This window comes from Polyodon spathula, chromosome 12 (assembly GCF_017654505.1).
Source record: "Polyodon spathula isolate WHYD16114869_AA chromosome 12, ASM1765450v1, whole genome shotgun sequence".
Classification (NCBI taxonomy): domain Eukaryota; kingdom Metazoa; phylum Chordata; class Actinopteri; order Acipenseriformes; family Polyodontidae; genus Polyodon; species Polyodon spathula.
Window position 1 is genome coordinate 37680346 of NC_054545.1, and position 22673 is coordinate 37703018.

The window sequence follows — 22673 nt, forward strand, 5'->3', positions numbered from 1 at the left end:
TCTACATAAACTAGTTTACAGTGCAATGGGACAGCTTTGGTACTGGCAGTGCTTTCTCAACAAACTAAAATAAACCCCAAGACGCGATTCAAATCTGCTGTAACGTTTCATTAGTATATTTTCATAACCACAATTGATGAACAGCATCGGATTTCACTTCTTTCCATTTCGAGATGAAATAGGAAAAATAAAACAACAACATTCCACTTCTCTGGTAGTCATTACTTTGGCTGAGATCTTCATTCTTTCCAAAAAACCCAGCTTCCAAACACACTTGAATAGTATAAAAATACCTCATTCAAAAACAAAACTGAAACACATCACTTTCTTTCCCAGCAGTTTATTTACACCCTCGTTCAAGGGCAAGCTGTTTTATAGACAAACTCCATTAGACACAGAGAACAGCAGCTGCTGCAGGCTTGTCCTGGTGCGTGCGTGCTTCTGTGCCATCCTGGCGCACTCCCTTTCAACTGCCAGGTCCAATTAAAAATGACTCAGTTTACAAGTGTGCTGTACAAGCAAGTACACGATGACACAATCCACTTAATCTCAATGAGGTCTCCCGATAAAGCCTGCCTAAGACCTGTAAAGAGTCAAGCAGGCCAGACTGGAAGGGCTATGTAAAAACATTATACAGCTTTTCAGAAAAAGTGTAAACCCGTATCTAGGTATAAGGATTAAGACTAATGAAATAGTTCGACATTAACATTCCCTGTTGAAATAAATACTGTATATGCAAGAAATAGTCTCTTTCACTGCTAGGCCCATTGCAATGGAATCAGCAGTATTCACAACTCTTATATTTAATTAAAATTTTGTTTTCATTGATGAAGTTGCAGATTTCCAAGCAATACCAACTGGGGTGAATGCAATACACTGAACAATGCACTGACAAGGAGAGGACTAAACCCTTCAGATCAAGTCAGGCCACCACATCAATGCACACTGCTTATATTGAAGCCAGACAGCAGCAAACAGCATGCCTGCTCAGATCCAATGTTAACCTACATATTACAAATACATTACAAACAAGGATACCACCATCACTCAAAACAGAACACAAGTCACAATGCTGTAATCGGTAGCTTTAATGTTTAACATTCACATTAAATTTGCTTTGCGCTACAATTATGTAGCGTAGCACTACACATGTCATGGTTTCATATTGGATTATGCACCAAAGCCAGCACTACACATGGAATGGTTTCACAGCAGCAGCTACATGTGTAGCAAGGGGGCGCTCTTCAGCCTCTGTGTCTCTTGATCAACTGCAGACAAGACAAACAGATTGGTTAGGGTTATATTGTAATAGTAGACTATTCTCATAACATTACATCCTCAAATGATTTTAAAATGAACACAAACACAGCCTAACCCTGGCTGCCTCAACATTAGGCAAGTCATATTACATCAATTATGTAGAGATGGTACCATGCTGCAATTGCACAATTTGTTTGCGGCAAGAGTTTTAATGTCCCAGGTCTTCTAGTCAGGTCAGAGCGGAAAGGAGCCGGGTAAACCTGTGCCAAAGTCCTGCCGATTAATATCCCAAGATTAAAGGATCACAGCGAGGAAGTGCCCTCTGCTATGATAGTACAGACTTGGTTATTGGATCTGAATCTTCAATCACACTGAACTCTGGTCATACAGGAGTCATGCAGCTATTCTTTATATTATAAGATCACAATACCTAATCAGGAAGGCTGAGAGGACAGGGAGCAGCTCCATCACTGTGCAGTCATGTCATCTCCACACATTCTACAGAAGATTCAGTGCCTGATGAACACATTTGAAGTGCAGACTTTAGTGTATAAATCTACATTTGCTGCTAATCATTTTTGTGAGCAACTATTCATATGCGCCCCTCCCAAATGTCCTGGTATAGCTCTGTGCTCAGTGCTTGGAAAGTGCTCTCATCACAGCAATATCAGAATGATGTGTTGAATTTGCATCATCATAGCACAGATCAGCCCAGCCCAGTCTGAATGCATTCTGCACCTCATACAGTCAGATACACTTCCAGGAGCAGCATGGTTGAATTCAATGCACAGGAGACTCTGTTACATTGCAACATGTGAACTGCCTTCTCTGCTGAAGGCATTCAAGCAGGGCTGGTGAAAGAGACTCAAAGTAAACGAGAGGCCCCTTCACACCTGGGATTAAAGACTCACCTGGAACTGGTCAGCCCAGTCAATAGCCATATGCAGCAGCATCGCTCCCTTTCAGTAACAGAGTTCCTAAAAATCAGAAGGAAGAGAGGAACGGGAACTTAACACATGAAGCTCCATAATGGAAAGACAGACATCTACTCTCAGTTCATGTAGACCAAGACAGACTCCAACTCTTAAAGTATTAAGGGTTTAATAAAACCAAAATATATGGATTTGTTTGCAGTAAAACAATTTAAAATGTCCCCAATAGCACCCGTGTCCCAGGTCTTCTAGTCAGGTCAGAGTGGAAAGGAGCCGAGTAAACCTGTGCTAAATTCCTGCCAAGTAATATCCCAAGATTAAAGAATAACAGCGAGGAAGTGCCCTCTGCTATGATAGTACAGACTTGGTTTAGTGATGAAGCTTCCGGTCACACAGAGCTGCTCTTGAAATTCTGACAATACTATACCTGGGCATCCAGGCAGCCGTCTCATTACTCAAGAGATTCACCAACACATTCCATGCCTGATGAATACATGAAAACAAACGATGAAACTGGGTGTTCATTCTGTTTCTGCATTATGTCCAATGCATGAAACATGCAGTTAAGTTTTTAAAAGACATTTCATATTTTTATTATCACTCAATCCATTATGCCCAAGTTTAAAAGTTAATGTGGAGAGCTCCCTTGCAAATACAATGAGGGTTTTCCTGGAGTTCATAAATATAAAAAACTAAGCATGCAGGTAAGGCACCACTGTTACTGCCATCGAGGTTTCTGTGAAAGACAACTAGTCCTGCAAATCTTTTCATCTATGCATCTGTGTGCACCCAGACTAGGGCTACTCCAGGGGAGCTGGTTCAGTCCACTCTCAGAGGGTGCAAAGCACGGCCACAGCCCGGCTTCAGCAGCCACTAAAACAGTGTCTCCCACAGCCAGGCTACCGGGCCGCGCCTTCCTCTCCCAGCAGTGTAACACCGGCACAGGCACGGGGAGCCGCCTGGACAGCTGACTACCGCTGGGGTGCAACAACTTTGTACATTGATGAACGGAGATGCTTTCTTTACATCCATCACACTCAAGGCATGCAATACAACAGAGCGCATTGTAGCTCAAACGATTATTCTGGTAAGAGCTTTCTAGCTATGAATACATACCCTCCCCATCTGTTTAACAAGACAGTCCATCTATAAATTCAGTCTTCTCATGCCTCACACAAGCAGTCAATGTGAACCATGACCGGTTTGGTGATGTAGAGCGTATGGAATACTGCATGCATGCGGATGGGAGTGATCACCAGGGGACATCCCTGTCAGCATGGCAAGGGACCGGGTCACTGCACGAGGCAGCGTCACATTCACCAGTCTGTGTGGAGAGAAGAGACCTCAGCTTGTAAACTAGCTTCAGAAATGGTTTACAAAAGCATACAGCAACAAAACACCATGTTACCCATAGACTCTACAAGAACTTGGGAAGTGGTATTGTCCAGGTACAGACTTGCACAACTTGTTCAATATATTGATGGCATGGATATAACTGTGCACAAGCCAACTAATGCAGCCATCCATCCATCCTGTTGTAAATGTGATTATAATGAACTAAACAGAAACGGATACCGACTGGATGCAACAGGATAACGTGAAATTCTATACTTCACACTAAATTTCAGTCAATTAAATTGGTGGACACTGACAATTATTCCAGATCAGAGTATTAACTGCCGTAAGGTTGCTATTGCATGTAATCCTTCAAACCTGTATTTATCAGCCTGTATCTGTGTGCACCCACACTAGGACTGCTCCAGGGGAGCTGGTTCAGTCCACTCTCAGAGGGTGCAAAGCACGGCCACAGCCCGGCTTCAGCAGACACTAAAACAGCGTCTCCCACAGCCAGGCTACCGGGCCGCGCCTTTCTCTCCCAGCAGTGTAACACCGGCACAGGCACGGGGAGCCGCCTGGACAGCTGACTACCGCTGGGGCGACAACACGATTCGAGAGATAGGTCCACATTTCTGTGGGAATCATCACAACTGGTTTGGGGTCATAACTAAACTAAGCCCAACGCAACACCGCTGGCCGCACTCCAGTGTCCATTTTAGCGGGTATAATTTTCGACCGCCTCCGTAAACCAAATTTTAAAAATAAAAGCAACTCGTATTAACTGAGTTTCTAAAATCAGATAAGTAAAACGGCATTGCCCAAGCGAAAAACGTCTCGAATAATCGTAACACGGACACACGCTTTGATTCCTAGCAGTCGACGTGCCTCCTTAACAATGCGGCAAAACATCCCCAAACTCGCATCGGGTAAGCCGCAGTCACAAGAGGATATAATTACTCGTTGCATTTAATAGATGGACGATAAACAACATGCGTTTGAAACCAAGATTGAAGCGGATTGACTTTCATAAATACTAACCTCCTACCAACCTCCATCCGCCAGTATCAGCAAGACCTAGCAAGCGCGTCGGAAGCCTGTTTTATACTTCCAGCTTGCACCATCGAGTTCTCTCTCGGGATGTGCACAGCGCTGATGCATTGTGGGATACGCTCAGAGCGTTGTCTTCTCCACCGGAGGTTTGTTGGAAGAGATCTCTATGTCAATGTAAAAACTCCAGCGGTGCAGTTGCGTTATTCTTGTCCTCAGCGTGATAACTGCAGTGCTCTGAGCCGTTGCGAGCTAGTACTACACAGCGGTGAGAAGGAAGCACTCTTTCATACACACAGGCTCATATGAGCACATGTGCATGAACTAATCAATATTAAACAGCTGCTGGAGTTTGCAATGCACACCGGATTTCTACAGTAGCCTTAAATAAATATCTTCTGTACTCACTGGATATCACATTTTAATATATAACAGCTATACTGTAACAGCACAGTCGCCTCTGGTCTGTTGTCAGCCCCAGTGTATATTCACCGTATTTATCACGTTATTTATATTTATAAGCCATCATTATAACACTGGGCCCTGATGCCCTGGACTACAATGCCACTGGTAGAGTTCAGTGGAACTTATTTAGAGCCCCTGATGTGAATTTTGTTAAGGTAGTGTGAGATTAATATTGATCCGTTTCTAAATAAACAAGCCCATTTTCCCCATATTTTAACTTGCCTATGAAAGGACAGCTCGTGCTTGCAGGTGTGACTGGATTCTTTGAGACAGGCCTCTTGAAAGAAAGTAACACACAAACAATCAAGAGTTTGAATCTCAGATTTTATTTTAAAAAAAAAAAAACTTACTATTTTATGTTGCACAAGAATACGATGTGACTCTGACTGCTGAACTCCCAGACACCCTCGTCAATGTTAATGTATAACCAGAGCCATTAGCTCAGCCAGCAACCCCTCTCTGAACCTTTAGCAGCTCAGGGTCCCGTAGAGTGTGCAGCAGGGACTAAAACTCAAGAGATCAGGTACTATTTTTGCTCATCTTTAACTTTAAACACTCACATCGGAATTATTTTAGCACTTGAAAAACACTTTCTTCTGAGTAGTGATTTCTGTATTTTGAAAACGGCACATTATATACATGGATTTTTTAAACAGATTCTTGTCGCAGATACAAGCTTCACTTTCATGTTAAATGCGGTCACATGCTTTGTCTTTATAAAATGTTGTAGATAGAGGGATCACAGGAAAGTAAAGAATATTATTCTGTGTTGAGATTAACACACAGAACCCCTTTTTTTCTACCTGGCAATTTACAAACACACCACAAGTACAAGAACATTAACTGATCACAGGCCAGACTGTGCACAAACCACAACAGGCATCCCAGACACCGTCCCACCAAACTGTGACATGGCAAGCCCTGCTTTAGTAAAAGCCAGACACTAAGCAAAACTTTTGCATAAAGACCCCACCAGTATTAATATAGTGGACAGATGTTCATACATTACAATCATTTTAATAAATCCAATTTCTTACACTGTACAATAAATAAGAGTGTTGTAACTGAGACGGGTCAAGAGGAACACTTGGTTGTAATAGACCTGAACTGCATATTTAAATACAGGGCAGTCCTCCAGCAGCTGAGAGTGCTCAAGTGTGAATGTGGCAGAAATCTGGAAGTTTTTCTTGTTTCTTTGTAACTATGATGGTGCTGCTGCTGCAGACTCAGACCTGGACAGTGTCAGAAATGTACACACCTTATGATGCTACTGACACTGTCTCCAGTACAGTCCTTTTTGGTGGTTTTAAATAAGTTAAGTTCAATCAAAAGGTATGCAAAATACAGGACCAGACAAAGCAAGGTCTATCCTCACTGAAAAGCAGCCAAATGCCATTCCAGATAACGTATCATAATTATCACCTTTATCATTTTTACAACATGACAAAAAAAACAAAACAAAAAACACATCTTTAAAAATGCTGACAAGATATACTTCTGAACTATTAAATTACAAAATTATGAGAGAACAGAAAAACCAGCCATGTATAGAATACTGCAAAAACACAGTATACAAGAATGACTTGTGCGTGTTATTCGCTCAGGAGAGTAGATGAGCGTTGCCTTCCCAAGCTTCTTCAGCCCCCTGCCCCAGGTGTGGATGCCCCAGGGCAATTCAGCGTGGTGCGGGGCTCTACTGCTGCCCCTCCTTCTTCTCTTCACTGCCAGAACCGCTGCTACCACCACTGCCACTACTGCCCTCCCGATCAGATGCCATCTGGAAATACAAAACAATATTAAAAATCACATTGTTCAAACAAGTTTAAGTACTTATACAGTGCTCCCGGAGAGGCTCGACAATGACACAAAGCAATCCGGAAGGGCACTGCAAAACCCCAAGGCTGTGCCACAGAAAGAGTAACCACACAGCTCGAGGAGAGACGTCAAGGGGACCCAGGGTACCTACCTTCTTGTAGGCCATCTCGAAGAGTTTGAGCGATGCCTGCTGCAGGGTGCTCGCAGCCTGCTTGATGTTTTCACCAGTCTCAGAGTCCTTCCTGGCCAGCAGCTCTCTCACTTTGGCGATCTCTTCTTTCAGTTTGTTGCACTGAGAGGAGGAGGAGGAGGCGTCGTTACTACAGTTACAACAGCAAGGGCCTTCAGTAATTACAGGAGGAGTGCACTGGTTCCCATAATCTACCTGAAGTCAGATCTCAATGTAATGTATACGAATCAGGAAATGCAGCTGGAATAGTTGCTTTAATAGGAATATATAGGAGCACAGTCTAGAAAGGGACCCCATTCCAATCACTGCCAGCACTGAACACACTGCAAGGCATAGAAGAATTCCACTGCACAGCTGGGAAAGAAATACAACTCCTATTGCACATCAGTTTCACCCACTCCAGGTTTTACTAAAAGCCTGATTAGCCACACTGTATAGGTAACAAGGTCAAGTGTGAGTTATTAAACTCATAGTAAAACCAGCAATGGATCAAACTGCTGTGCAATAGGAGTCTTGTTTCCATCCCTGTATTCACCCCACAGCAGCTGAGTGGGCGAGGCATACACACCTCATCGGCAGGGAGCTGTTCCTTGAACTCCTCCATCTTAGATTCTGTGTCATGAACAATCCCCTCAGCCATGTTCACAGCTTCGACACGCTCCTGTGGAGAATAACAGTGTCAGACCAGATCGGCTCACTGCTACCACCCCACCCACCCAATCCTGTTTCAATATGGCAAACACCCCCCCCAAAAAAAAATAAAAATAAATGAACAAACAAACAAACAAACATTAAATTACACCTTACACAAATCAGTTACTCAGCATGCAGAAATGGATTGGGTTTTCAGTGACGTGGCAAGGTAGAGCTGAATGCATCATGGCTTTGTAATGAAATCTATGCAGTTCAAGTTTAGCAAACTGTCTAGAGCCCCCTGCTCTCATACCTTTCTCCTCCTGTCCTCCTCAGCGTACTTCTCTGCGTTCTTCACCATGTTCTCGATGTCATCCTTGCTAAGGCCGCCAGATGACTGGATTATAACTGGGGAAAAAAAGGAAGGCGGCTGAGCCACGAAGAACCAGACACTGTCGCTTCAATTTCCCATTCCGTCTCAATACATTCAAATTCCTTCAAATCTGCGGTGTTGAGTGGGGTTCTCTTTCCAGAGCTCTCACTATCTACTTTAGTCTGCCGTGCAGAATCTCCTGCTTACTCTGCTGCTCGCGGCCGGTGCCCTTGTCCTTGGCTGACACGTGGACGATCCCGTTGGCATCGATGTCAAAGGTCACCTCGATCTGGGGGACTCCGCGGGGTGCAGGGGGGACCCCAACCTGTGGGAAAGGTAACAATTGTTAATACCATTACAAAAAAGGGGGTGGGCTGATTTTAATCCCTGCTGACTATATGATTTAAAAAGCATTTAATAGGGCATTTTGGCCACAGCAGCACAGCAAACAGGGACCTACGAAGATGAACAGAATACTAATACAGCAACTACAGTGATTTGTTTGCAGTTTTCTAGCAGACCCTCCCTATCTGTTCCGATAAGGGCTAAGCTGGTATTATCATGGCTCAGAGTCACAGGGCAACTTACCAGAGTGAACTGCCCCAGGACCTTGTTGTCTGCAGCCATCTCTCTCTCTCCCTGGCACACCTTGATCTCCACCTGTGTCTGTCCATCAGCTGCTGTGGAGAACACCTACAAACAGGGAACTCGTTACAGGGCAATCACAGGGCAGCTCTACATCCCCTCTCAGTATGCCAATGCAATCACAAGGCAGCTCTACAGCCCCTCTCAGTGTTAATGCACATCACAAAAAACACTGTTGAGTTTCCAGCAGGCTTCATTACACTATATAAATCAGACACTTCATTCACCTGGCTCTTCTTGGTGGGGATGGTGGTGTTGCGGTTGATGAGCTTGGTGAAGACCCCCCCCAGAGTTTCGATGCCCAGGGACAGGGGGGTGACGTCCAGCAGCAGCACGTCCGTCACGTCCCCGGCCAGCACGCCCCCCTGGATGGCGGCTCCGATGGCCACGGCCTCGTCTGGGTTTACAGACTTGCTGGGGGCGCGTCCGAACAGGTCCTGCACGGTCTGCTGCACCTGGGGGAGTACAGCGCACAGAAACATTCACAAACGCACACACCAGCCAGTGGAACAGGGAACAACTGGTGTCAACTGCAAACAGTGAGAGTTCCAACTGATAGTGTAAAATTTCTGATTGATATATAAAAAAGTAAATATGTTGAAAATTAACTACTGTAATAATTAAGATAGTGAGTTTTTAATTTATCAGTTACTTTCTTTCTTCATTAAGTATTTCTAGCGATCGAGGAGTAATACTGTTGGATCCTGATTCTCCTTGGATATAAAGCTGCTTGCTGTTTTTAAATTCTCTCTCTATACCCACACACCTGTAAAGCGTGCGCAGTGCAGGTAGCTTAGGCACTGAATGGCGCTGGCAGTAGGACGTTACCTTTGGCATGCGGGACATGCCCCCGACCAGCAGCACCTCCCCGATCTCACTCTTGGTGACTTCGGCGTCCTGCATGGCTTTCTGGCAGGGAGCCACGGTCCTGCGGATCAGATCACCCACAATGCCCTCGAACTGCGAGCGGGTCAGCTTCATGTTCAAGTGCTTGGGACCCGATGCGTCCATCGTCAGGTAGGGCAGGTTGATGTCAGTCTGCGCGGGGGAAAGGAGAGAGAGCTCAGCATGGGGAATACACCATAAGAGTTCAGGAGACACACAGAAGCGCTGCTACAGCCACACTCGCTGCTGACTATGCAGTGCTGCGGCCGAGGAATGTTTATCAAAAGCAGATACGGAGTAGGAGTTTAATGCATCTAACTTTAATAATGAATCAGATTATACTTTTTCAATCAAACACACACTTTTTAGATGCAATACATATGCAATAATATACTAGAATATTTAAAACATTGTATACTCAAGCACAGGTTTTAAGTAAACTTTGACTTTTAAGTTGACACCCACACAAGTCACTATCTGCAGCTCTGCACCCCAACAAGGGCTGCTCCAGGGGAGCTGGTTCAGTCCACTCTCAGAGGGTGCACAGAGCGGCCACAGCCCGGCTTCAGCAGCCACTAAAACAGTGTCTCCCACAGCCAGGCTACCGGGCCGCGCCTTCCTCTCCCTGCAGTGTAACACTGGCACAGGCACGGGGAGCTGCCTGGACAGTTGACTACCGCTGGGGTGTGGTCCACAAGAACTAAGGGAGTCCTCCTGGATGATAAATCATTGTCTGGATGGAAGGGGCTGGGAAGGCTGTTGCAGCAGCAGGCACTGGTGGTCCGGCCACAGCTACTCTACACGTGCCTTTGTGGTGCCGTACCTGCAGGGAGGAGGACAGCTCACACTTGGCTTTCTCAGCAGCCTCCCGGACTCTCTGCAAGGCCATGTTGTCCTTGGTGAGGTCGACACCGGACTGCAAGAGAGAAAGAAAGTGAGCAGACAGTAAATCTGTTTACCACACAAACTCACTTGTGTGTCTGCTACTGCTTCTGTTGTCTCCTTCAAACTAACGAGAAATAGAACAGAACAGCTTTATAGTAAAACCTACAAAGTTTTGAAAAAACACAATGCAAATGGCCAAGTTAGCTGTTACAGATACACTTACAGTTTTACATGAATTAGATGCAATGACAAAAGAACCCAACATAAAAAAAATATAAATATATTATATACACAAATATAATATATATATATAGATATGTGTGTGTGTATATATAATATATGTATATGATACACACACACACACATAACATATATATATATATATATAGATATATATATCTATATATATATATATATATATATAATCTATAATATATATATATGGAATCTAGAATTAACTGTAATATGGTATAGGTACTGGCAAAATGGGTAGGGGAAATAAAATCATTACAGTGTACAACTCTGTGCTCGTTATCTCTGCTTGCGTGCAAACTGATAAATCAGCTTTATTCTGATTAAGCCCCAAAGCGAACAAGGAAAGCACAAAAAACACCAAACAGCGTGTCTGCCAACCGGACCTCTCTCTTGAACTCCTTGACAATGTGTCTCAGCAGGGCCTGGTCGAAGTCCTCCCCTCCCAGGAAGGTGTCTCCATTGGTGGACTTGACCTCGAACACACCCTTCTGGATCTCCAGGATAGAGATATCGAAGGTCCCACCTCCCAGATCATACACAGCAATGCTGCATAGAGGCAAGAAAAGTGCGAGGCAGGGTCAACCAGGTACCAAAGACACACACAAGAAACTAGAACAGCATCACTGTCAACCAGAATACCCAACAGCCCTTGCTCCACCCCTATTCTAGAACACCCACAACTTCTATCAAGTTCATGGATTCTGGAACAGAAAGGCATGATATTAAATAGTGTGGTTACAGTTCCCAGCATTCGGCCGGTGTGGTTCGTTTGCAGTCCCGTTGTAGTATTCACTGTGCACCCAGCAACACAACAGGGTCCTGTTCGCCACACTTACATTTTGTCCTGGGACTTATCCAGCCCGTAGGCCAGAGCAGCAGCCGTGGGCTCATTGATGACACGCAGCACATTGAGCCCGGAGATCTGGCCAGCATCCTTGGTGGCCTGGAAGAAAAAGGAGAGAGAGAGAGGTTTAGTGCAACAGATTACTAACCTTATCCCATTCTGCTGTAAACGTTAAATATATGAATACCATTGCTAAAACAATCATATTGCTACTACTATCCAGCTAAGGATGACAATTCATTTTCTGCATTGCAGCAATCTGCTTCAGTTTTCAGAACTTGCTACAGCACATGACTGTGTATGGTTTAAGACTTTGAAGCATATTTATATTAAGATAAAACAAAATTTAATTTACCAAGTAAATTTACAAAGTTTAAATTTACCACACCATCAGGAATAGACAGAGAGAGAGAGAGAGAGAGAGAGAGACAGACAGACAGACACTGGCCTAAGGCCAGCCTATTGGTTGTAAGCAGCGTGTTCCTCACCTGTCGCTGGGAGTCGTTGAAGTAAGCAGGGACCGTCACCACAGCATTCTTCACACTGTGACCCATGTAGCTTTCTGAAGAGGGAAACAACAACAACACGCCCTCAGCTTAAGAGGAATCACAGCAAAATATCTGCCAGACATGCGAGTAGCTGCGACGCACCCACCTGCTGTCTCTTTCATCTTCATGAGGATGAAGGCGCCCACCTGGCTGGGGGAGTACAGCTTCCCATGAGCCTCCACCCAGGCATCTCCGTTAGAAGCACGGACTATCTTATAGGGTACGTTCTTACTGTGGACGAGAGGGCAAGGTTAAACAGCACTGTTCTTAACGTTAATCTATAGGGATGGAAATAAGCATCCCATTGCATAGCAGTTTGATCCATTCCTGGTTTTACGAGGAGTTCAAATAGATACACCCAAGCTTGTTACCTATACACTAGGGCTAATCAAGCTTGTAGCACAACCTGGAATGGGTGACACTGCTATGTAACAGGAGTCTTACTTCCATCGCTGACACAATATTATTCTCCACAGAGAGGAAGCGGCTCTGCACTTACAGGTCTTTCTGCACTTCTGCGTCGTCAAAGCGGCGTCCGATGAGGCGCTTGGTGGCATACAGGGTGTTGTTGGGGTTGGTGACAGCCTGGCGCTTAGCTGGCATCCCCACCAGCCTCTCGCCGTCAGCAGTGAACGCCACAACGGAGGGCGTGGTGCGGGCACCCTCTGCGTTCTCCAGAACCTGTGGGGAAAAGGGCAGGCGGTCCAATCAGAGAGCACAGAGACAGAACAGAGATAGAGGGGGTCCGATCAGAGAGTACAGAGAAAGGACAGAGATACTGGGGGTCCGATCAGAGAGCACAGAGAAAGGACAGAGATACTGGGGGTCCGATCAGAGTACAGAGATAGGACAGAGATATTGGGGGTCCAGGGTTAGAGCAAATCGAGGATGGGCTGACACTAAAAAAGAACTTCTGAAGTTTGTCTACATGGACTGTTTTTATTAGCATTGCTCAAGGACTAAACAGGTCGCATACTGAGTGAATGAAGCTGCTATTCTTTTTTTCTAATTCAGGGATGGAAATAAGACTTATTGCACAGCAGTTTCACCCATTCCAGGTTTTACTGCCAGCTTGATTAGCCCCAGTGTGTATAGGTAACATGCTCAGGTATGTCTTAAACACATAGTAAATCCGGGAATGGTTCAAACTGCTATGCAATGGGAGTCTTGTTGCCAACCCTGTAATTGTTCCTCAGCACTTACCTTTGCCTGTTTGCCTTCCATCACTGCCACGCAGGAGTTGGTGGTTCCCAGATCGATGCCTATAACCGACCCTTTGACTGCTTCTGACCTGCAACACAGGAAGAGAGACAACTGCAGCCTCAGACTCTACTCTGTTAGAATGAGAAGCTAAATGCAATGCTAGTGGAGCGGCACAGGGAGGCTGGACACTCTACACACCCACACTGGAGAATGTAAACAAAGTGGCCTGTCAACGTCTACTTTCTGATAAAAGCAAAGCATGTAAAGAATGCTGAACGATGGAAACATGTATAACAAAAACAATACCCAATGGTATTTAATTGTTAAACTAAACAGAACATATGCAATCTATACATAAAATTACAAGTAAATTAAAAAGCTACCCTAAAGACAATATATACTTACGCATAATCACGTCTGGTTACTGTTCTGAGGACATCTTGACTCAGTGCCTTCCAACATCCCTAAAATATAAAAATACATGAAAACACCAAAATAAATGAACTACCACGGCAACACACGTAATTTAAATTCCCAAGACTTTACGTTTCATCATCAAAATAAAAAATACAGGCATACACATTATCGAGCCTGCCCGTAACACAGGTTCTCCAACAAATTCTTTTCAGCAGGTAAGGTATGTCGTTGAGTAAAACTGGGCGGGCGCTCTGGTTTTGCAATTGAACGTTTTTGTTTTTTTTTCATAGGTGTAGAAAGACAGACCAGCTGAGAGAATTCAACTGCGGAGTTTAAGATTGAAATGACCCCTAACCCTAACGGACTGAATGTAGTACAGTTCTAAATTGGCCCGTCCTTCTGCTCCCATTCCCCTCCCTCCCTTTTTGTTTTACTACAGTACATACATACATAATCATAGGTTACACTGTGTGCATGTAGTGCGTCAGACAAGGCGCTGGGTTTTAACCTTGGCATCAAAGACCACCCAATACATCACGATAAAGGAAGACGGTTCTTTCAGGGAACATTCGGGGACACGCCGTGAAGGTCACACAGACTCTGCACAGCTAGCCGCAATTGTCCAACCCCTCAAAACGCATTGCAAAAAAATGAATGAATGAATAAATACCCCCCCCCCAAAAAAGAAAACACTACAACCAAACAAAGTTTTAAGCAAGCTGGTTTATATAAAGAAACAGTGATCCGCAGCGTTGCTCGTTTTATGACTACTACGCAGGTAGCGCAAGTTACACAATCCACTACGAGATATGTAACACTGATAGGGGCGCTTGCTAGTACACACGGTTTAAAAAAACAAAAAAAAAAAACAGACGAACGGTGTACACATTCATTCAAAACGACACAAGTGTTTTTATTGTCAATAGTCAGAAATTACTGTTAAGGCCTACAGACATAATGGCAAACAACCCCGAATACGTACAGTCCGGTACGTCAGAACTAAAACGTCACGTTGTGTTAAACCAGCCTCCTGCGAGGCCTCACCGACATTCACTGTATTTCGTTATTATTATTTTTTTTTTTTTAAACTGATCATTAATTTAGCTTGTAGTGGGATAAAGTACTATTTTAATAAGCCTACACGCTTCACTCAATCGACAGCAATGCCCCCCCCCACCCCCGTTTTATTCTCTTTGCCAAAACATTAAACAAGTTATAATGAACAGACTTTCGCGTTTCAATTCAATTACTATACTTTTTTTTTTTTTTATAAAGGACGCTGTCATCACGACTACTTGCTATTCTTCAAAAATGACAACTACTGCTGAGCTTCTCTAAGTCCTGTCCTCGACTCCTGGCTGCCATGGAGCCGTTTTCAACACTTTCATTCGGAAAAACTGCCCCCCTTACCTTGTTCTTGGCGAGACAGGCGACGCTCCTAGTGCAGCCTGCCCGGGTCAGCAGGAGAGTTTGGGAGGCAGTCCTGGCCGCATTTAGCATCATGTCTGCGGGTTAGCTGAAAAGAGCAAGGGAAACGGCAGGTTGCAGAACGTCACTCGTTTGACTCTTTGCGACAGATGCGTTATTATTCTGTGTCGTAACAAAAGAACAATACAGAACAGCATATAAATACGATTCTGGTTTTCTTGTAAAATTTTTAATAACAACTACTGTCTGTGAATGAGGAAGCACCCCGGCTGTTAATGTTTCTTAACGGTTTTTAAACCTTACTGAAACAACCCTATGAGTCGCTCTGCTTCTGGAACTATCTGAACCACATGGGCCTGCAACATGCACAGCTGACAGGACCCGCCCGGGGAGCTCGAGAGACGCCTGAGCCGAACTGCGCGCAGGATTTTAAACAGCATGTCCAATTACTTGCACGCATTCATTTACACGCTCAGGGATAACTGCTATCCCAAAGAGTGGCAATCGTTGTTTACCATTTCGTAATTTAATTTTCCGAGTCATTTTTTTTGTATGGCGCATTTACGGTCAACCCGGGCCCTGATAAAACACGTCGCCCTGAAGGTCATGAATAAAAGAGGGCAAGTTGCCCGGGAGTTACATCAGGGAGATCCAGTCGCTCCTCCAGTTGTGGTGATGAGTTTGCATGTTGCAGTAGTGGGCATGGCTTAGCGTTTTGTATATACACTTGTAAAATATAAAATTAGTAGTGCATCCATTATAATTAAAGGTGTATGTTTTGCAGTTGTCCATCAAAAGTTACACAATGTTTTCATTTTTTGTTCAATAGTCTTATTTGAGGTAGCTAGACCAAGAAAAACAAAGTAAAAAAAGGTAACGTCTTACACGTGGTCCCCACGTCCTGGTGTTTCTAAGTGTTCATAAAGGGGTCCTTACCCTGGCTAAGAAGAGAGCTCAGAGCTGATGTAGTATGTGTTACATCCACCGGGGGCAGTGTGGCGTTGCAGGGGCAGGGGTATACTGGTGTATATGATGATGACATTATAATTTGAGAATGATTCTGAGACCAGCGGTGCTTAAGACTTCTGAGTTTTGAAAAATCATCATAAACCAATGACTGAAACACAAAACGATGCATAATGAATTTCAGCCAGAAGGAGAACACATTTGATATCTGTGATATATAAATAATATACTATATACATATATACACTGAGTGTACAAAACATTAGAAATACCTGCTCTTTCCATGAAATAGACTGACAAGGTGAATCCAGGTGAAAGCTATGATCCCTTATTGATGTAACCTGTTAAATCCACTTCAATCAGTGTAGATGAAGGGGAGACAGGTTATAGAAGGATTTTTAATCCTTGACACAATTGAGACATGGATTGTGTATGTGTGCCATTCAGAGGGTAAATGGGCAAGACAAAAGATTTAAGTGCCTTTGAACAGGGTATGGTAGTAGGTGCCAGGCGCGCCGGTTTGAATGTGTCAAGAACTGCAACGCTGCTGGGTTTTTCATGCTCAACAGTTTCCCGTGTGTCTCAAGGATGGTCCACCACCCAAAGGACATCCAGCCAATGGCAGGCCAGTGGTCGAAAACAGCTCATTGATGAAAGAGACCAAAGGAGGCTGACACAAATTGTGCAGAGCAACAGACAGACTACAGTTAGTCAACTGACAGTCCAGTACAACATTTGTGCCTAAAGACCCATAAAGGAATGCACAACTCGTCGTACCTTGACACGAATGGGATTGACACTGGAGGATTGGAAAAATATTGCCTGGTCTGATCAATCCCGGTTCCTGCTGTTTCACACTGATGGGAGGACTAGGGTATAGAGAAAACGACATGAGTACATGCATCCATCATGCCACATGTCAATATTGCAGGCTGGTGGTGGTGGTGTGATGGTATGGGGTGTGTTTTCATGCCACAAGACTAGAATTGTGCAGGAATGGTTCCACAAACATGACAGTGAATTCAGCTTACTGCAGTGGCCTGCCCAGTCACGAGATCTCAATCCAACTGAGCATCTGTGGAATGAGATGGAATGAGCTATTCGGAGTAGAGATCCATTACCAGCCAACTTGACACAACTGTGGGAAGCATTGCAGACAAAATGGGCCCGCATCCCTGTGAAACGCTTTTGACACCTTGTACAGTCCATGCCCTGATGAATTGAGGCTGTTCTGAGGGCAAAAGGGTGTGCAATGTTAGGAAGGTGTTCCTTATGTTTTGTAGACTCAGTGTGTGTGTGTGTGTGTTATATATATATATATATATATATATATATATATATATATATATATATATATATATATATATATATATATATATTTACAGTGCCTATAGAATGTCTACACCCCCTTTCAAATGTTTACCTTTTGTTGCCTTATAGCCTGGAATTAAAATGCATTACAATAGTTTTCTTTTTTCATTTATCTGCACATCCTACCCCACAACTTCCAAGCGAAAAAAAAAATTCTAGAAATCTGTAGAAAATTAATTAAAAATAAAAACTGAAATAGCTTGGTTGGATAAGTGTCCACCCCCCCTTGTAATGGCAATCTTAAATTAGCTCAGGTGTAGCCAGTTGTCTTCAAAATCACATACCAAGTTAAGTGACCTCCACCGATGTTAAATTGTAGTGATTCACATGATTTCAGGATAAATTCAGCAGTTCCTGTAGGTTCGCTCTGCTTGGTATTGCATTTCAAAGGAAAGACTCAACCATGAACACCAAGGAGCTTTCAAAAGAACTCTGGGACAAAGTTGTTGAAAGGCACAGATCAGGGGATGGGTATAAAAAAATATCAAAGGCCTTGAATATCCCTTTGAGCACGGTCAAGACGATTATTAAGAAGTGGAAGGTGTGTGGCACCACCAAGACCCTGCCTAGATCAGGCCATCCATCCAAACTGGATGACCGAGTAAGAAGATGACTGATCAGGGAGGCTACCAAGAGGCCAATGGCAACTTTTCAAGAGCTACAGACTTTTATGGCCAAGACTGGTCAAAGTGTGCATGTGACAACAATATCCCAAGCACTCCACAAATCTGGCCTGTATTTTACTCAAGAAAGCCCACCTTGAATCCCGTTTGAAGTACGCAAAAAAAACACTTGACAGAGCTTGAACAGTTTTGTAAAGAAAAAAGGGCAAATATTGCCAAATCTAGGTGTGCAAAGTTGGTAGAGACCTATCCCAACAAATGCACAGCTATAATTGCTGCCAAAGCTGCTTCCAAAAAGTATTAATTCAGGAGGGTGGAGACTTATCCAATTATGATCTTTCAGTTTTGTATTTTTAATATATAATCTTTTTCTCAATAAATTTTTTTCCCCGTCAACAGTGTGGAGTGTGGTGTGTAAAAAAATCCTCATTTAAGCATGAAACTCTGAGGGACTGACACAACAAAATGTGAAAAAAAGTTCAAAGGGGTGTAGACTTTCTATAGGCACTGTGTATATACACACATATATATATATATATATATATATATATATATATATATATATATACACACACACAATAATGATAGTAATACGGTGCCTTCAATATCATTGCTTATAATCTAAATGTAATGCATCAAACTTACATAAATAAATACAGCGTGTTTTCTCATTTATTCAAAGAGAGATGTATTTGGTACTTAATGGGTTCCAATATATGATTTCCATATCCTAAGTCGTTGTTGCGAGGGCTGTTTGCTGGATTCAAGTTCTCCATGACGTCAGCGTCAGTGATGGCAATCATCCTGGTGGCTGGGAGACGAGTGAGTAAGAGAGAGATGGAAACCTACGTGATCTGCTTTCCGCTTGCCGCGGCGTTCCTGATCAGGAGATAAACCGGGTTGGAGCCGGTGCCTCTGTGCTTGTGAATCAAGGAACTGAGGAGCTCTGCTGCTGGTACTGCAGCAACTCTCTGAAACTGCCAATTGGAAACGATCACCGTGGAAACGGAAGGATGTGCTGTTCTCATTGCTGAGCATGCTGAGGAAAGCCCCAGCATGAATGTTGCTCTCCAGAAGAGGCCCTGTCTTCCCCGCAGTGTGCATTGCAAAGGTGGGGAAGCGAGGCGCTGTACTACATGTGTGCAAGGTAGCCCTTCTGAGTACTGGTTTTCAGTTCATGCGAAGCCGTGTCCACATGCTGGGGTGCAGGTATTTCAGCAGAGTAGCCCTCAAAGACTGTACACTCATTTAGAAAAAGGTTACAAGCAGGTCCTGTCCCCCTGCTTGTCTCTGCATTGTAGATAAGCCCGCTGTGTAGATTACTTGGGGAATCCCCTGCGCATCACAACAATCCCAATTACCAGGGCATCCCAGAGGGGGTAACCCACCCACAGCTCAGGAACGCAAAGGGGCTTGTTCTGCTTACACAGTGCGGCCCAGAGGAACACATGGAGATCTCTCCTGGTTTAATGAAACAGTGTGATCAGCTCAGTGGATCCTAATGTCAATATTTCCACTGTACTTGTATTGTCTTTAATCACAGTAATAATGAACCTGTGCTTCTCCTGTAACTCAATAAACCCCAGTGCGCCAGGGGTTGGGCTCTAATGATTCCCTGTATAGACAGGTTTAAAATGTGTCATCTTCTGTTATATTTTCATGCAGTGCGGTCAATAAGGGGCTTGAACAACATCCACCCCCCCGCCCCATGCATCTGCTGTTTGTAATGCAAGAGTGAGCCAGGTGTGGCGGTGGTGTAGCTTCCTAGTGAAGAACTGCCGGAGTCGAAGGGTTAATCTGTATGCTCGAGATAGGCATTGGGGAAAGAAGCAAAAGACAAAGGAGGAAGTCCCTGTTCAGTAACAGCAGCAGGTGTAATATTTCTCATTGTTTCACTATGAAACGTTTTGATCAATGTGCGGAAAAAAAAAGAGTAAGGGCCTCGATCAGATAAGCGACCTGACAATTGTGAATAAAAATGACTGCAAGCGCAGATAACATCGCTATGTAGGAGTTTGGCTTGAAACAATGGAAAACAAAAATGACAGTCTTAATAAATCTGAAAGTTACAATCTGCCGGATATCTCCTGTGAGTTAAGGCACGCCTTGTGTTACCATACCATTCTCCGGAGCCTGTGTATCTGTCTTGCACTTACGCTCACAGACTCGGCCAGGCAAGCCCAGGGAAACCCAGGCAAGCCCTCCCTGTCAGAGCCAGCACTTAATTTGTAAGTGTAACGGGGCGCAGGCTGGACACGAACCAGTGACCTGCACCCCACACCCTGGTACCTTAACCACTATGCAAAAGTGTTCACTTCATCTCATATCCCACTGACCCACTGACAGCTGGACAGTGTTAACCTCATCTCATCTCCCACTGACCCACTGACAGCTGTGCAGTGTTCACCTCATCTCATCTCCCACTGACCCACTGACAGCTGTGCAGTGTTCACCTCATCTCATCTCCCACTGACACAGCGATTAGAAACAATGTAAAGTGTTAGTTCTGAGGCAAGGCTGCTGTATTTTTCCAGGACCACTGAGACTTGTGCTTGTTCGATTTCAGCCCCAATATCACCTGCCTGTGTCGGAACGCAAGGAGGGGCAGCTTAGATTCTACTTGCTGATTTTGCCTGATGTTAATAACATGGTAACACTGGCACTGGGCATGTTAATTACACTGAAGTCAAAACCAAATGAATGGAGGTGTTTCGATAATCTGAAGTCAGACTCATGAGCCAAAGCAATGTCCCAGCGTCTTCTGAGTTGGACATGAAAGCGTATTTAGACTCTTATTATTGGTTCTTCTTCTTCTGCACTTTCAATAGAAAAGTACCAAGTCATCTTTGCGGTTCGTTACGAAAGGAAAAAAGAATAAAAAAACCCCATAAACATGAGGCAGAGTAAAAACAAGTAGTTTGCTGATAGCGTTGTGATAGATTGGTAGATAGCTGCTAGAGTGTGGGGAAGGGGACTCTGTGCTGGTTAGAGATTTTACCAATAGCCTTATCACTACAACTCACTTACTGCAGGAGAGAACTGCAGATCAACATGCAGCCCACACTCCCTGTGTCTAGATAATCTGCATTCTGTCATGCAAACACAAGCAACGGATATCGCCAAACTGAACCTAGATAGAACGCGCCCAGTCGTGTTCTCTGGAACTCCACGTGGCAAAGAGGTTCCCATCTTGCTTTCGACCCCAACCCTATCCCCAGACAAGCCCACCAACTGGGAACCACCAGGATTGGAACCATGCTGGCAAGACTCAGCCAGCACCCCATATGGCAGTGCTTTTACTTGGATCAGACACTGATAAACTGAACCCAGTCCATCTGCTGCCCCCTATTGTGCTGTGTGTGTGTTGGGGGGAGGGGCTGTTTAGAGACTACCTGTACCTTTGATCTCAAGAAGAGTGAATGGGGGTAATGAAACAGACTGCCTTCTTACACATCCCTCAGGGACAAGAAAGAGGCTTGAACAGAGTGAAAGATGTTCGTATAAAAGGGATTTCAGTCTCATATATGCTGTATATAGTGCGCAGTGTGCACGGTCCTCACTTGAGATTTGTGGATAGCCTCGCTGTTAACTACAGCATCCCAGGTGTCCCCATGCATTTCCAATGACAAATGGAAATGAAATCAGCACAACGTCTGTGTTACTAGAAACCAGCTGGCTCTGCCAAACAAAGTATGCATGAACGCAAAGAGAAACGCGTCTGTATTATTCAACACAACTTCTGGGACTCTTATTCTTTTTATTCTTTGAAAGAAAACATCTAGGAAACTGACCTGAACAACTCTGCCAATCTGTGAATGAGAAAACCAAATATTAAAAACGAGATATTGAAGCCAGATAAAAAATGTAAAAAAATTAGCAGATCAAACCAAGAAAACCAAGATATTTTCAGATTATTTTACTCACTCCGAATTTTTAAAAGGTAAAAATATTAAGCTAATACCAGCTATGCACAAAGATAAAAAGTCAGTACTTTTAAAAGATCAACAAGCCAGTGCTCCTATTGTCGTTAACACATGCTGCACTTCAATGGACACATCACTGCTCCTTCACCACTGGCTTCCATGCACTTGAGTTAGGGTTGTGTTAGCTAAGCTCCATACTTTTATAGTATTATTACTGCACTACTGTGCACAGTTCTAAAAGAATATGACCATGCTATTTTACATTTAGAAGGACACAGACCTTGCAATAATGTAACCACTATCAATGAGAAGCACTATTTCAACTCTTCATGTTATGCCCTTGGCAGAGAAGCTGAGCAGTCTCAGTTTAATTCCTGTTGGTCACATGTTCCTTCAGGTTTGTTTGTTGATGTTGTTTAAGGGCTGTCCATCTATTCATTCCTGAATCATTCTGGAGTCTGGTTCAATGCATTTTGCTAGGCTTAGCCTTTCTTCGCGTTTTCTGTCTGTCTCAGTTGATGAACTCGCTGCCCTCGCTTTCCGAGAACCTGACCTGCTCCTTTATCTCATTGGTGTCTGTCTCCTCCTCTTTGTAGACCGCTCCTCTCCCAGGCTGCTCATCGGTGT

General features: G+C 44.0%; 1 protein-coding gene, 1 long non-coding RNA gene and 4 other non-coding genes across 6 annotated transcripts; all 6 read right to left on the reverse strand.

Annotated features, from left to right (window-relative positions):
• Positions 1-1073: 1073 nt before the first annotated feature.
• On the reverse strand, positions 1074-4655 carry LOC121323783. Its single transcript, XR_005951178.1, has 6 exons — positions 4569-4655; positions 3309-3516; positions 2620-2675; positions 2172-2237; positions 1691-1776; positions 1074-1268 (listed from the first exon to the last, which is right to left on the reverse strand). It is a non-coding gene; the product is annotated as an uncharacterized LOC121323783 (long non-coding RNA).
• On the reverse strand, positions 1889-1963 carry LOC121325067. Its single transcript, XR_005951304.1, has one exon. It is a non-coding gene; the product is annotated as a small nucleolar RNA SNORD63 (small nucleolar RNA).
• LOC121325065 lies at positions 2971-3174 on the reverse strand. The gene has a single exon (XR_005951302.1). It is a non-coding gene; the product is annotated as a small nucleolar RNA SNORA74 (small nucleolar RNA).
• On the reverse strand, positions 3925-4128 carry LOC121325064. The gene has a single exon (XR_005951301.1). It is a non-coding gene; the product is annotated as a small nucleolar RNA SNORA74 (small nucleolar RNA).
• Positions 4656-6222: 1567 nt separating the features above from the next.
• Positions 6223-15523, reverse strand: LOC121324105 (stress-70 protein, mitochondrial-like). Its single transcript, XM_041265576.1, has 17 exons — positions 15146-15523; positions 13724-13782; positions 13319-13406; positions 12615-12796; positions 12222-12346; positions 12056-12129; positions 11560-11666; positions 11107-11269; positions 10407-10499; positions 9527-9736; positions 8926-9153; positions 8642-8746; positions 8261-8378; positions 7994-8088; positions 7616-7708; positions 7009-7149; positions 6223-6819 (listed from the first exon to the last, which is right to left on the reverse strand). The coding sequence occupies exons 1-17, from the start codon at positions 15236-15238 to the stop codon at positions 6736-6738; spliced, it is 2058 nt and encodes a 685-aa protein (XP_041121510.1). The 5' UTR covers positions 15239-15523; the 3' UTR covers positions 6223-6735.
• Positions 10064-10267, reverse strand: LOC121325066. The gene has a single exon (XR_005951303.1). It is a non-coding gene; the product is annotated as a small nucleolar RNA SNORA74 (small nucleolar RNA).
• Positions 15524-22673: the final 7150 nt, after the last annotated feature.